Source organism: Adiantum capillus-veneris, chromosome 2 (assembly GCF_014529385.1).
Source record: "Adiantum capillus-veneris isolate H3 chromosome 2, ASM1452938v2, whole genome shotgun sequence".
Taxonomy (NCBI): domain Eukaryota; kingdom Viridiplantae; phylum Streptophyta; class Polypodiopsida; order Polypodiales; family Pteridaceae; genus Adiantum; species Adiantum capillus-veneris.
Window position 1 is genome coordinate 85727507 of NC_140932.1, and position 14267 is coordinate 85741773.

A 14267-nucleotide genomic window follows, 5' to 3' on the forward strand; every position below is an offset into this window, starting at 1 on the left:
GTGCATTATCACTATGCCAGGGAGAGACTCTCAACAAGAGAGATTAGCTTGGCTTCTGTGTCGACACAAGACAACCTTGCAAATCTGTTCATGAAGGCCTTCCTTGTGAAAAGTTTGAACCTTTTTGCAAAGATTTGGGCTTGTTTCCCTTTTTGGATTGATCATGTCCTTAAGGCATGGAACTTCCCTATACACTACATGCTATCTCTCATTCACGCTCTCGTTCACCACATCACTCTTGGGGGAAATTTGTTTCCATATATGTGGTAGTGATGTGTGTGAACACTCTTAGGGCCGTTGGGGAATTTTTCCCCACACTAGGAGGTTTTTTCCCTCATGCATTGCATATATTCCTATCAATCTAGGACTAAATTATCTTTGTATTTTCACACTAAGCAACACACATTCTGTTGTGTGCCTTGACCTTCTTCATCTTCTCCAAGTTGTGTGTGCATTTTGCAACCCTAATTCCAACACAAAATTGCCTTATAATACTATCAATAGTTGAACCGAAGGTCAAAATGTGCCCAAAGAAAATATCAAATGATACGAGGTTCTATGAGATATTCATTCTGATGGTTATGTTACCTTACATATGCTCATCAAATGTCATCTCAATCTAAGAAAGTAAGCTAAGAGAGTGGATACATTTTTGAAGCCATTTTGACCCCCAAAAAATTGTGCCAAGATCCTTAAAAGAATTTCTGACATTAAAATGAATTTTCCTAGAGCTTTTGGCACTACTTCTTCATTCATTTTGTTTACAGGGATTCAAGCAATAAAAATACCACCTTGAGGTCATCTTAAGGCATTTTGTCCTTGGAAAACTCTATCAACATCCTTAAGGAGAAAATCCTAGAAGCTTGTAGATTTAAATTTCCTTAAGCATCTCTAGCCAAGTGGAAGTATCATTCTTGCTACTTTTGTAGCTTATTTCACGATAAATACAATTTTTTCTCTCTAGCCAAGTGAGAGATATTCATACTTGAATCATTGTTGGTCACTCACACATGGGAAAATCTATAAATATGAAAAAAGCATTAACTATTAAAATTTTTGATAGAAGGCCATGGAAAAAACCTATCTTAAAGAGAGTGAAAAGTGTCTTGGCCGTATATAGAAAAAGAAAGTGAAAATTTCCTTGGCCACATACATAAAAAAACCTATCTTACAGAGAGTGAAAAGTGCCTTGGCCACATATAGGAAAAGAGATGAGGGACTTTTGGAAGCATTTGAAATATTAGTACCTTGAACCCTTTAAATATGTGTCTTCACTCTTGAATCAAGATGACAAAGGACCACCAAGGCTTGCTAGCAATCAAGAAAGGATGATTGACACATCCTCCATAGTAATGAGACCGTGGAGCACATGTGGTATCACATGTAGGGTGCCTAGTGCACATTGCTTGTGCAAAGCTAGGGGGTGGAGTCCACACAAAATCTCAAGGCTCGATAACAATAGACGAAACCAAAGATGTTTAATCTTAAGCACACCTAGAGGAAATACTCATAATTGTGAATGCAATTACTACTGAAGAAATTCCAAAGGAGAAGCTCAACTAGGCGGACCTGATAACAATGGAAGAAACCAAAGATCTTTAATCTGGAGTACACCTAGAGGAAAGACTCATAATCGGTGAATGCCACTTACTACTTAAGAATTTACAAAGGAGAAGCTCAACTAGGCGGACAAAGGAAGGAGCGACGAAGCTAGGAGGCAAATTCATTGTAGACAAAGAGAGAGAGAGAGAGAGAGAGAGAGAGAGAGAGAGAGAGAGAGAGAGAGAGAGAGAGAGAGAGAGAGATGCCACCCCACTTCTAAAAGGAAACAAAATAGATAGCCCAAAACCATGTAAAGAAAGAATAACAGCTTATTAGCATAGCTAAGAGTCGTGGGGGAAGGCTGAGGGACAAAAATCGCTCGGAATCCATTAGCTTTGATCAGGTTACCCCATAAGCTTAGTGTTGCTAAAGCACTTATGAACGGAAGAACTTGCTACCAAAGTGGCAAATTGTAGGCAAGGGACATGATGCAAGGCATTGCATAGGACATGGAAACCTAGTCCCAAAATGGTTGTTCATTTGCACACCTTTGAATAAAAAAAGTCTATGGTGTACCACACAAGCTCAAAAAAAGTGTAGTTCAAAGAAAAAGGAAAAAAATGCAAACACTTACTCATGCTAGCTAGTAAGGCACCACCAAAACACCCACACACTTTGCGCACTCACTTACACACATTAGTACCCAAAACCTGCAAAAGCACGCACCCTTACATGCACAACACCCTTATGCGCGTGCACGTGCGCGCATGCACACACACACACACACACTTACTCACTATACTCGCTATAGGATGATTATTACCTACTTATGCTAGACATAATCTTGCTAATGGATGTATGGTCGTAGGTGCTTTCCACAAGTTTGGACCTGATACCTCTCTCGATCTGTGATGAATCCAGCTTATGTTAAGCATAAGGAAGGGGATGGACGACCTTTTCTCCTCTCTATGCCATGATATGATGCATGTGATAATTTTAACTATTGGGTTTTAACCATGTGGGACCCTCCCCCTTGGTTGATTTGAGTGGATGCCTAAACAATTACTATTGATTTTAATATTTCCCCCAATGTCGGGTCCTTCCTTGCTTCTACCTGAGTCGTTCTCTTGCCCCAGAGCGTGGCATGTTTCTCTGCGCCTATAACTTTACTTTTTATCCTACCATTCCACCCCTTCCAACCTACTCATCCTCTTGATATTGCTCACCCCCCCCCCCCCCCCCCCCCCCCTCTCTCTCTCTCTCTCTCTCTCTCTCTCTCTCTCTCTCTCTCTCTCTCTCTCTCTGCCATCTTGAAGCTACAACGATTCTGCAGCCTTGTAACATGTTGTAACCTTGGCCCTTTCAAGCCTCAAATTTCGTGGGATTCTTTAGCTGACTGTGGTTAATGCTTTGCTAGTCTCAAGGATACTGAGTGGACTCTACTGGCAGACGAGCCGCATATTTAACCAGGTGAGGGTTTTTTACACTCTCATTTAGCCTTGCCTTGTCTGTATTTGTGCAATATGGCAATCTTTGGGCGACCGGCTCCATCTTAGGTGCTTTTTCATTAAATTGTTTAATATGTTGCTCTTTGATTCTACTGTGCAATGGTCGTAAATCATTACTTAATGATTTAACTAAAACATTCATTGGGTAAATGTTACTGTAACTATTTTTTCGACCACTGGGGTTGAAGGATGTGTGTATTAATGCTTTGTTTGGTGATTCTATCTTCTACATGGAGAAGAATTTATGGAACACGTGCCATAATGGAATGTACCGTTGTGTTTGATTCCATTTAAATATACCAAAAGTTTGTGATGGTGTAATCTATAGTATATGATAGCTTTTTATCGAAAAGTTATTAGTGCAGCCACACTTTCAAATCTAGTAGAAACAATGGCCTAGTGTGGTTTTGGTAGGCATGAACTGATGCTTGAACTGTGTTCACTTGCATTAGTTGAGCAATATTTAGAATTTGAGCGAAGTACTGGTTGTGAAGTGTTGTAGTTTTCCATTAATGATTCTTTTAATAAAACACAGGTGAAAGCCTACCATGGTTTATACTTGCCTATGTTGAGCTACAATAATTGTAATTAGATGCTTGTTAGAAAAGTGGGATCTACAGATTGCCAAATGAAAATCAAAATTGGTTAAAACCATTGTACGTGATCACCCACTAATCACAATGGTTTATTCTGGTTGTTCTGACTTTGAACTTGGGTTTCACTTGTTCATGATTCTAGTTGATTCTCACCTTGTTTACTCTCATGCTAGCCTGGTTGTGATAGCTAAACTCTTTACTATGATGATATGTTGTACATGCTTGGATTGCTATTGGTTTTTTTTTCCCTTGAGCTTTGTTTTGATTACTATGTGATGTAGCTATGTTTTGGCTTCCTTGCTGGATTTTTTGGCTTACACCTGGCACAATAAATCTATTGCTAGTGCTGACTCTTAATCTTTGCTCTAACATGACTTTCATTTGAACATGGATATGATTACTAAACTGACACTCCCCATATGATATGATTAGGATGCTTAACTAGTTTGTGAGTGCCCACTTGTGGGCTTACACTTGCATTTGCAAACACTGCTTGCTTTCTTTTTGGCTCTTGAAAGTGATCTTCAAAGCATGATATGGTCTTACTAGAATTTGATCTTTACTTTAGGTTGAAAACGTGGTAATTTGTGCTGGCTATTGTCGGGATGTAGGCCAGGTGTCCGTGGGAAACCACCCTTACATTTTTCTTCCTAATCAATATAGGGAGAGAAAGTGAGAGAGTTGACCACTCTCTCACTTTCCACTTCACTAACCCACTATGTTGTGCAGCTTCTCCTTCTTCCCCATTTCCCCTTACAGAATCTCCCTTGCTGGTGCACCTACGCACCTACACACACACGCATCCGAACGCATGCGCACTCCTCAATTGGTATCAGAGCTTAGGGCATCCGACCCCAACCCCCAGCTCACCGTGCACACAGCGGCCCCTATCAGGTTTTGGAAAGCTTGGCAAGGTAGAGCTTGAAGCTCTACAGGACTCGGAGAGAAACAAGGAGATCAAGCTCGTTGTCATTTCAAGCAAGAGCTGGAGCAGGAATGGAAGCTCCTATGAGCATTGGGGGGAATTGTAGCCATTTGCAAGCAACAAATACAAAAGCAAAGAGGCCTGCAATAAGAACTGAGTAGGGGATTTGAGGGTACACACTCAATAGCAGCCAGTTGAGAACGCTGAAGAATGGGGGAAATCAACTTGAAGCAAACGATTGGGAGCAGCAAATTGACCTAGTGTGTTTTAGAACCGGGTACCGGAACCGAGTGCAAATCGAGGGCAATTGATTGAGCCGGTTGGGCAGCCACAATAAAATCGAGCAAAATCGATTAGCAAAGAAATGGGTAGGGAGCAGTGGATTGAACCAAGCAGACCCGAGCAACACCCACCTCACGAGTCAAACACACACACACATACACTCGATTTTTCGATAGAGCTTGGGGGTAAGCAACTCGGGCAATCGAGCACAATTGGGGGGCTTTGGATTGCAGTATAGCCACACCCACACGCATTAACTGCAGGTCGATAGAGAGCCAAAGAGGATTGGGGCACTCAAGCTGGTCAGGCCACATCACAGCAGGTACCGAGGGGCAGTGCTGGCAATTACAAATGAACACACACACACACACACACATACACACACACACACACACACAAAGTGTGTCCAAGCTTGCCAATAAGCCTGGGTATCGTGAGCAGCAGGGAATACCGCCAACGAAACAAGCAGGAGAAGCAACACTGGGAGAGAGTGAGAGACGCGCCACTGTGTGTGTCACACACACACACACACACACACACACGCACACACAGTAGGAGCTTGGGGGGCTTCAGTGCATTGGGCAGAAGATGACCTGCAGCTCGTCACCAAATGAGTGAAGTACTAAAGTTAATTTTTAAAAAAACTTGTGCCTTAACACACATTTGTGTGTGCAAGGGTGGGTTCACCCCCCCCCCCATCGACACCCTGACCTATGACCCCGCTCACGCACACCTCTCCCTGCAGTAGTAGAGGACAAACTCACAGACATCCTCCGCTCTCTTGATCGACATCGGTTTTGTTTTTTGAGCCTCGATTTCTCCGCATCGAGCCTACTTACTCTCGAATTTTTTGACAGCGTGTCTATCTGCTCTCAGTTTTCGACTTCGACACCACTCTTGGGCATGCATATATATATATATATATATATATATATATATAGAGAGAGAGAGAGAGAGAGAGAGAGCAAAGACTCCACAGTTTCTTCGACATCGGCTCCAGACTCTCTCTCTCTCTCTCTCTCTCTCTATATATATATAGAGAGAGAGACAGAGAGCGTCGACGGCGGCTTCAAGCATCGTCTACTGCTATTCGGCTAACCACTCCCGTCTGGCGGCGGGAGACGAGATCGACATCGGTGATTAGAGCCTTTCGACAACGACTCTCACGTTTCGGCACCGACTCGACATCCTTACACATTGCGGGGATATCCAACCCAACACCAGTTTCATGCGGATGACATTTTCCCGCGATGGAAAGCTGTACTTGCCATGCGCATGGGTGAGGTGCCTCTACCATAGAGGAGTGACACCCGGCATCGGCATCGAGCGCACCGATCGCGTTGTACGCCTACGATCGATTTTTCAGCCACAACACCTTTGGCGGCTATTTGACTAGCGCATTTTTGCCCAGCGGTAGAAATCGGCACATAGCGACACCGACACCGACACATAGGTTACAGGTTACAAGGGGTTTTTCAACCTATTCGCACACAGATTCTCCAGATTACCAGACACAATGCTTTTAGAGGCGATTTGACAGTCATTTTGACAACAGATTCTCTACAGACAGATGCGTTGTGACAGATGCATTTTGCTGTGAGCACGCCTAGTGCTACTGAGCTCTTTTTTGAGAGCAAATATCCCCGCAGGGATCACTTTTACTGCATGCAACAATTCTTGGCGCCTGTTTGGGTGCGGTTTACTCATGTACGTTGAGTTGCAAACATTGCTCACTGAATTGCAAACCATTTTTGGCAATTTTTCTCGGCCGTTTAAGAGACTCGAACCGGAAGAGCCCTTTCTGAGACTATGGCTAGTCCATTTGTGTCTGCATTAGCCTTTGGAGGGTCGATAGTGTGAGGTTTTCTTTGAGCTAGCGTGTGCTCGACCTTCGATGATACATGTAACTGGAGTTCCCCTTTTACGGTACCCTCGCTATAGGAAATGTATCTGGATGGTTTCATATGCTTTTGACGCCGAGTTGGCGATCACATTGGCAGTGATAGTATCCGTTTTTTGATGCCCAGTTAGTGCAGTTGGCACATTTATGCGTATTTTGAGTTGAGTTTTGACTCCTCATACAAAGGAGACTTTGCCCAAATTTTTGCAGCTTCTCGCCATAGTTTGGCACCTCTCAAACCCTCTTGTCAGTGATGGCTTATTCTTTAGAAAAGGTGGAGTATTTCATTCGCAAGTTCGATGGCAGCAACTTCACCATGTGGAAAGAGCGCATGAAAAATGTTTTGACAAACAAAGGTCTATCAGAACCATTGAAAGAGCATGCAGAGGATGATGACTATACGCAAGCCATGGCTACGATACGTCTACATCTAGCCGAATCAGTGTTCTTCATTATCATTGGGATGACAACAACCAAGGAACTTTGGGATAGCTTATGTTCAACATGGGAGAGCAAAAGTGCATCCAACAAAGTTTTTCTCATGAAAAAGCTTATGAAGCTCAACATGAAAGAAGGTAGCATAGTTTCTGGTCACTTAAATGAGTTCAACTCCTTGTTCAGTCAGTTAACATCTCAGGGCTTTAAAGAGTTTGACGACGACGAACTCAAATCTATATTATTGTTATGCTCTCTACCTAGTTCATGGGACATTTTTTACATAGCCATTAGCAATTCGGCTCCAAATGACAAGTTAGTATTCAATGCTCTCACAGATGTGTTGCTCACTGAAGAAATTCAACGTAGATCTCTCGACGGTGCTAGTCATGGAGATGCATACATGGCTAGCAATTCAATGAAGGCAAGAAACCATGACATGAACAAATACAAAAGAAAAAGTAGAGAGCAAAATCCTTGTAGTCCTAGCAGACACAAAAACTCAAGTAGAGACCGTAGTGTCAGAAATGTCAAGTGTTACTATTGCCATAAGAAGGGCCATTACAAAAAGGATTGTCGCAGTTTCATAAGAGATAAAAAAAACATGCAAAAAGATAATTATGGCAAAGGCAAAAGTACGGTAAAGATCGAGGAGCTCAATGTGGTTGAGTCTCCCATACCTACCACTGTAGTAGAGGATGCTCCTGCTCCAGTGATGATCATTATGTCAACAAAGATTCATGCAGAGGTGGTGGGGTGGCAGAACCCTCAGATGTTCTCATTTTCACTTCAGATCTCACTGCAGATGCTTTGGTTGCACAGGATGAGGGCTATGCATAGAATTGGATTCTTGATTCTGGTGCAAGTTTTCATGTCACACCGCATAGAGAGTGGTTTTCTTCTTATGCATCCATGCATGGCATAGTCAACCTTGGTGATTCCTATGAGCTTGACATTATTGGCATTGGTGATGTGAAACTTCAGATGCATAATGGCACTACTTTTGTGTTGCAAAATGTCAGACATGTGTCCAAGCTTACAAAGATCTTGTTTCTATAGGGCAATTGGTTGATATTGGTTACACTACACTTTTGGTTAGTCGTTCTTGGCTGATCTGCAAGAACAACCTTGTCATGATGAAAGGTTGTAAAAACGGATCCCTACTTTATGTTTGTTTTGAGTGTTGACAAACACTCTATCCATGTTGCCGAGCTGCGGTCTACTGAGTTGTGGCATAGCCGGCTAGGGCATATTAGCCAAAAGGGAATGAAAACACTTCAACCTTTTGCTACTTACCTGTGTTAGATTACTCGGACTTTCCATTGTGTGAGCATTGTCTATACGGAAAACAATATAGGTTGACATATTCGCCATTGAACAAGAAACTAGGCGAACCCCTATACTTAGTGTACAGTGATTTACGTGGTCCAATGCCAGATAAAACTCTAGGGGGGGCAAACTACTTTCTCATGTTCATAGATGATTCTACCAGAAAGGTGTGGGTGTATCTCCTTAAGTGTAAGGAAGAGGTTTTTTCAACATTCCAGAAATTCTCGCCATGGTTGAGAACTAATCAGAATAAAAGGTCAAAGCTTTTTGCACAGACAATGGTGGAGAATATGTCTCCACGGAGTTCAAGGATTTTTGCAATAAAAAAGGTATTCGTCGGTAGTTTACTGCGCAATGTTCAAGAGCGAGTTAGCTCTATGATGTCTATGGCAAAGCTTTCTCCAGAGTTTGGAGGGGAAGCTGTTATGACAGTAGTGCACATCATCAATAGGTCACCTAGTTCTCCTTTGAATTTCAAAATTCCAGAGGAATTATGGACTGGGAAAACACCAAGCTATGATCATTTACGTGTATTTGGATGTGAGGCATATGTACATGTGCCCAAAGAACTTCGTCGCAAGTTAGATCCCAGGTCACACGAATGCATTTTTATCGGCTATGCTGCAAATGGAGAGATGGGCTATCGTCTCTAGCACCCAGAATCCAACAAATTCATTTGTAGCTCATGCGTGATTTTCAATGAAACAAAAATGCACAAGAAGCCCATTGTAGAACTTGAGTACATATGCGTTCGTTTTGAGGATGTAGCCTGCGAACCAACTCAGTTCAGTAGTGTTGCACCTAATTCTCAAGTGCAAGATACTACTATTGCTCATGAGAGAGTAGAGTCTAGCAGTCAGGCACTGAGACGCTCTGTAAGAGTATCATGTGCGCCCGAGCGGTTTGAGCTAGGTACACACTACATTTTGGTCACTGACAGTGGAGAGCCAACCTGCTACAAAGAAGCTATACAAATGGACGATAGCGTTAAGTGGGAGTAAGCTATGCAATCAGAATACAATTTGATTGTGGCTAATGAGACATGGATTTGATTAAATTACCAAAAGGCAAAAATGATTTACCTTGCAAGTGGGTATACAAGAAGTATTATACAACAGAAGATCCTAAACTTAGGTACAAGGCTCGTCTAGTTGTCAAAGGTTTCAAGTAGCAAAAAGGTGTGAATTATGTGGGTGAAACCAACAAATGGGCAACTAGTGTAAACTTGTGATGACCACCATGGCAAATAGAGGCGGCCATAGTAATGAGCCAACCATCTGCCCACATGCTCTTCTGTTTGCTTTGCTATTTTCTCTTCTCCTCTTCTGCTTCTCTGTTTTTGTCTCATTCCTCTCTCTCTCTCTCTCTCTCTCTCTCTCTCCCTCCTCTCCGTTCGCCTCTACAATTTGGTGATTCTTGCGTCCCTAGACTTCAACAACCAAAACATTCAATCTTGAAAATTGAAGCTATCATGGCTTCTTTCTTGTTTTTGGCTTGCTATAATGTTTGTATTTTCTACCTTTATGCACATTGAAGTCAACTACTTTATCTAGGCCTCCCACTTATACACACAGAGTCTCTCTTTGTGCATTGCCCGAGTCTCCCAATCTTGACTCCCGTTTTACTAGTTGGAGCTTAATTATTTCATGCTTTTTATAGCCCAAAAATTTCAGACCTGTCATAATACATGTCATAAAATATTTCTTTATGTCATCCACACATGTATTACTTCCAAAGATCTTTTTGAATGAATTGAATTAGCATGTTTTGTATCTTTGAAACCCGAAACATCTCTCTCTCTCTCTCTCTCTCTCTCTCTCTCTCTCTCTCTCTCAAATGCACCACCTCCACCACCACCAACACTCACTCTAAGGCTGTTTACACACCGCCCGCCCGTGCTTGGGAGTGCAGACATGGAAGACAGCTAGCAAAACATGACGGGTTGAGAAAAAAGGGCAGTGCCCATAATTTAAGACATCCGAACTCACTCGCTAGGTCCCGTGGTCTAACAAATACGCTAGGCCTAAGGGTGGGTTCAGACGGGGCGGCGGTAGTACAATGCATTTTCTTGTTCCGCCACCCATAGAATTCACACAAAGCGGAGGGAGGGTGAGCAGTTTGAGTGGTCAACACCAAATCAATGGCTGGAATTGCACCAATCTCCTACGTGGCTGAAGATGTGCAGCTTTCGGGTGGAAGTACCTCATTTCCGAGGGTGGGAGGGTCGCTCATGAAATGGTGGGTCCGGAAATACCTTTGCTTTTTGCCAGCCAATGAGATGTTGCCATGGAGGAGGCACGCCCCTTTCTCTCTCTCTTCCGCCGCCCCGTCTGAACCCAGCCTAAGGCCACACGCTGAAATCTCAGTCACTTTTATAAATCAAAACCTAGCTGGTGTGTGACAGAGACCCGCCCATGCTCCAAATTGACGGGCAGGCGCAGCAAGTGCCTCAAGAGAGCCAGGCCCGTGGTTTTATCTCTTGGTAGCAGACGGCAGCAATGTCCATGGCGCAGCTGCCTCCATTACATTCTCCTCCTCCTCGACCTTCAGTGGCGAGCACCCCTCCCTCTGTCCCATTAGATGTTCACCCTCCGCCCGCCAGCTTCTCTGCTTTTCCATCCGACGCCAGCTTCGCCCATCTGCTGCCAATTTTTGAAGCGCTACAGCACTCTGCCTCGACCTTTCCTTCCCGCCCACGAGCTGAGATAGACATGCTGCGTGATGAAATGGTGTCCCTCAAGCAAGCATACCGGGCCGCCCCTGGGCTCGGCAGGGAGGACCCATGGCTTCGGCAACTCACAGACGTGGGGGAGCTTGTGTATGGCCAAATTTGCAAGGGCATGGATGTACGCAGTGCCCTTGAGAATCTTCAGATGGAGCTTCCTGTCTCTGATGTACGCAGTATCATCAAGAGCTTTGGAGAAGATCATGATTGGCAGAAGGCCCTATGCGTGTTTGAATGGGCAAGGCGGCAGGAAAATTTTTGCACAGAAGGCCTTGTTTCTGCAATTTTGCAAGTGTTGGGGAAAGAATCACAAATTGCTGCTGCTTGTAAACTGTGTGATGGTCTTATAGAGGACGGGCATGAATTGGATGTATATGCCTACACTGCCCTTCTCAGTGCCTACTCTCGAAGTAGAAAATATAATGAAGCGACTGTGTTGTTTACGAAGATGCAGGAAGAAGGCTGCATGCCCAATCTTGTCACTTACAACGTTATGCTAGACATGTATTGTAGACAGGGGCATTCTTGGCAGGCATTCAAATGCCTTTTCAACAAGATGAGAGAACAGGGTATTACTCCTGACAACTACACATACAACACTCTGATAAGTGCTTGTGCAAAGCACTCTGCGTGTGAGGAGGCCTCCAAGACACTTCAAGAGATGAAGTCGGCAGGGTGTATTCCAGACAGGGTTACGTACAATGCTCTTTTAGATGTTTATGGAAAATCAGGGCGACCTAAAGAGGCAAAGGATGTCCTAAAGGAGATGGAGAGACGAGGTTTCTTCCCCAATATTGTCACGTACAATGAACTTATTGCTGCTTATGGAAGAGCTGGCCTTTACCATGAAGCATCAGCATTTATGGATGCTATGAAGAAGAAAGGAATCACTCCCGATGTTTATACATTTACAAGCCTAGTTACTGCCTTTAGTAAGGCTGGGATGGCAAAGAAGGCTCTAGAAACATTTCAAAAAATGAAAGAGTCGAGATGTGCTCCAAATCGTGTGGTTTTTAATGCTTTGATTGATATGTACGGACAGAAGGCAGAGTTTGAAAAAATGATGTTGATGGTGGAAGAGATGAAAGCGTGCAACTGTGCACCAGACATTGTGACTTGGAACACGTTGTTGAATTCTTTTTCCCAGCATGGTCTGCACTCTCAGGTCACTCAAGTGTTTGAAGACATGAGAAGGGTTGGGCATGAGCCTGACAATAGCACGTTCAATATCCTCATTGAAACCTATGGCAGATTAGGTTCAGCAGAACAGGCACTGGGAGTCTATAAAGCCATGCTCAGAGCTAGTTGCTGTCCTGACATATCGACTTTCAATGTGCTACTGGCTAGTGTTGCACGAGAAGGTTTGTGGAAAATTGGGGAGGGGCTTCTACAGGAGATGCAAATGCGTAAGTTTCAGCCGAATGCAATCAGCTATGCATCCCTGTTGAATGCTTATGCTGTGAGTGGTTATGCTGAAGGTATAAATAGAATAGCCTGTGACATTTCAGCCGGTGTGCTTGAAAGACAGGGAACTATCTTAAAAGCTTTAGTTAGTTCATATAGTAAATGTGGCATGGTTGAGGAAGCAGAGTCCGCATTTTCTAAGCTGCAAGAAGAGGAGATGGATCTGATTGTTTTTAATTCATTGATTTCTGCTTATGGAAAGAAGGGTCTTGTAGACAAAGCATTGGAAACTTTCGAGTTGATGTCCAGGAACAAGATCCAACCAAGTTCAGTAACATATAATAGTCTCATGAGCATGTATAGTAGAGATGGGTTGTATAGAAAAGCTGAGCAGCTGATTGCTGAAATGAAATCAGCTGGAGTGGAGCCTGATGTAGTGTCGTATAATACTTTATTACTAGCTTATAGCAGGCATGGTCACATGGATGAAGCAAGCCGAATTTTTGCAGAAATGCTCCGCGCTGGTATTAAGCCAGACAAAATTACATACAACACTATTGCACATAGCTATGCGTTGAATGGAATGTTTTCTGAGGCTTTGAATGTAATCCAGTACATGAGGAGAAATGGAGTTAAGCCAGGTGAAACAACATACACATTTGTTGTTGATTCATATTGCAGGAAAGGCAGGTTTGAAGAGGCAGCTGCATTATTGAGAAGGATAGAGGGGCGAGAGACATTCTACAAGCAATTATACAAAAGATTTTTAAAGTTTCAAGAAGCAACAACAGGATAAAGGAGGGTAACAAGGAAACAGACTTCTTCAGGATTCAACCTTCAGCTGGAAGCTTGTATATGAAACAAAAGGAATCTATAGCCACTCTGCCATGTAAGGTAAGGGGAAATTTTTCTATTGTAAATGTCTGTAAACTATTCGTAGCCTGCAAAGCAAGGGGCGTTGTACATTTTTAGGCACAAGCTCGTGCGACCTGCCTACGGCGGGTCTCACTCACTCTTACCAATGGTTTTGAATGACCGATCCTATACGGTTTTTCAAGTTGACTCATGAGCACATTTAGAAACACTCAAACTACATCTCTCTCATTTCTCTATTCTCCCTTTTGAATGTCTCTCTGCATCATGTTTGCATGTAAGTATGTATATATGTGTGTACATACCTAGTTTTGTGTGTGTATATATATATCTGTATATATATACACACATATATATACACGCGTGCATGTGAATAAATGTATATGTTTGTGTATGTCTATCATTATACATCTCCCCACGACATACACCACATTCTTCTCTTCGTTGTTGTTATCCCTCACCACTCCCACCTCTCTCTCTCTCTCTCTCTCTCTCTCTCTCTCTCTCTCTCTCCACACACACACACATCAGAGCTAGCCAATTGCAAGAGCTACTAACACGTGCTAGATAGCTCTTGAAAGTCTACTCCACTTCAAACTCATCTTTTCACCTCTGTGTGTGTGTGTGTGTGTGTGTCTCGCAAGCGGGATCTCTCTTTCTCTCTCTCTCACACACACACACACACACACACTCAATTCTTGCGAAAAAAGGTGATGATGTGGTAGTTGTACGAACGTCCGTGATTTAC

At 43.2% G+C, this 14267-nt stretch overlaps 1 protein-coding gene across 6 annotated transcripts in view; it reads left to right on the plus strand.

Moving 5' to 3' along the window:
* The first annotated feature begins 10916 nt into the window (after window positions 1-10916).
* LOC147463112 (uncharacterized) overlaps window positions 10917-14267 on the plus strand; it is a 56357-nt gene continuing 53006 nt past the window's right edge. For 5 of the 6 annotated variants that reach the window (XR_015184916.1, XR_015184917.1, XR_015184920.1 and 2 more), the window contains exon 1: window positions 10917-13540. Coding sequence is in view for 1 of the 6 variants with exons in the window: in XM_086487381.1 (XP_086343507.1) it covers window positions 11016-13442 (2427 nt within the window). In the remaining 5 variants the exon portion in view is untranslated. Of the gene's footprint in view, window positions 13759-14267 lie in introns of those variants that run through there. The other variant, XM_086487381.1, reaches the window with a different exon arrangement.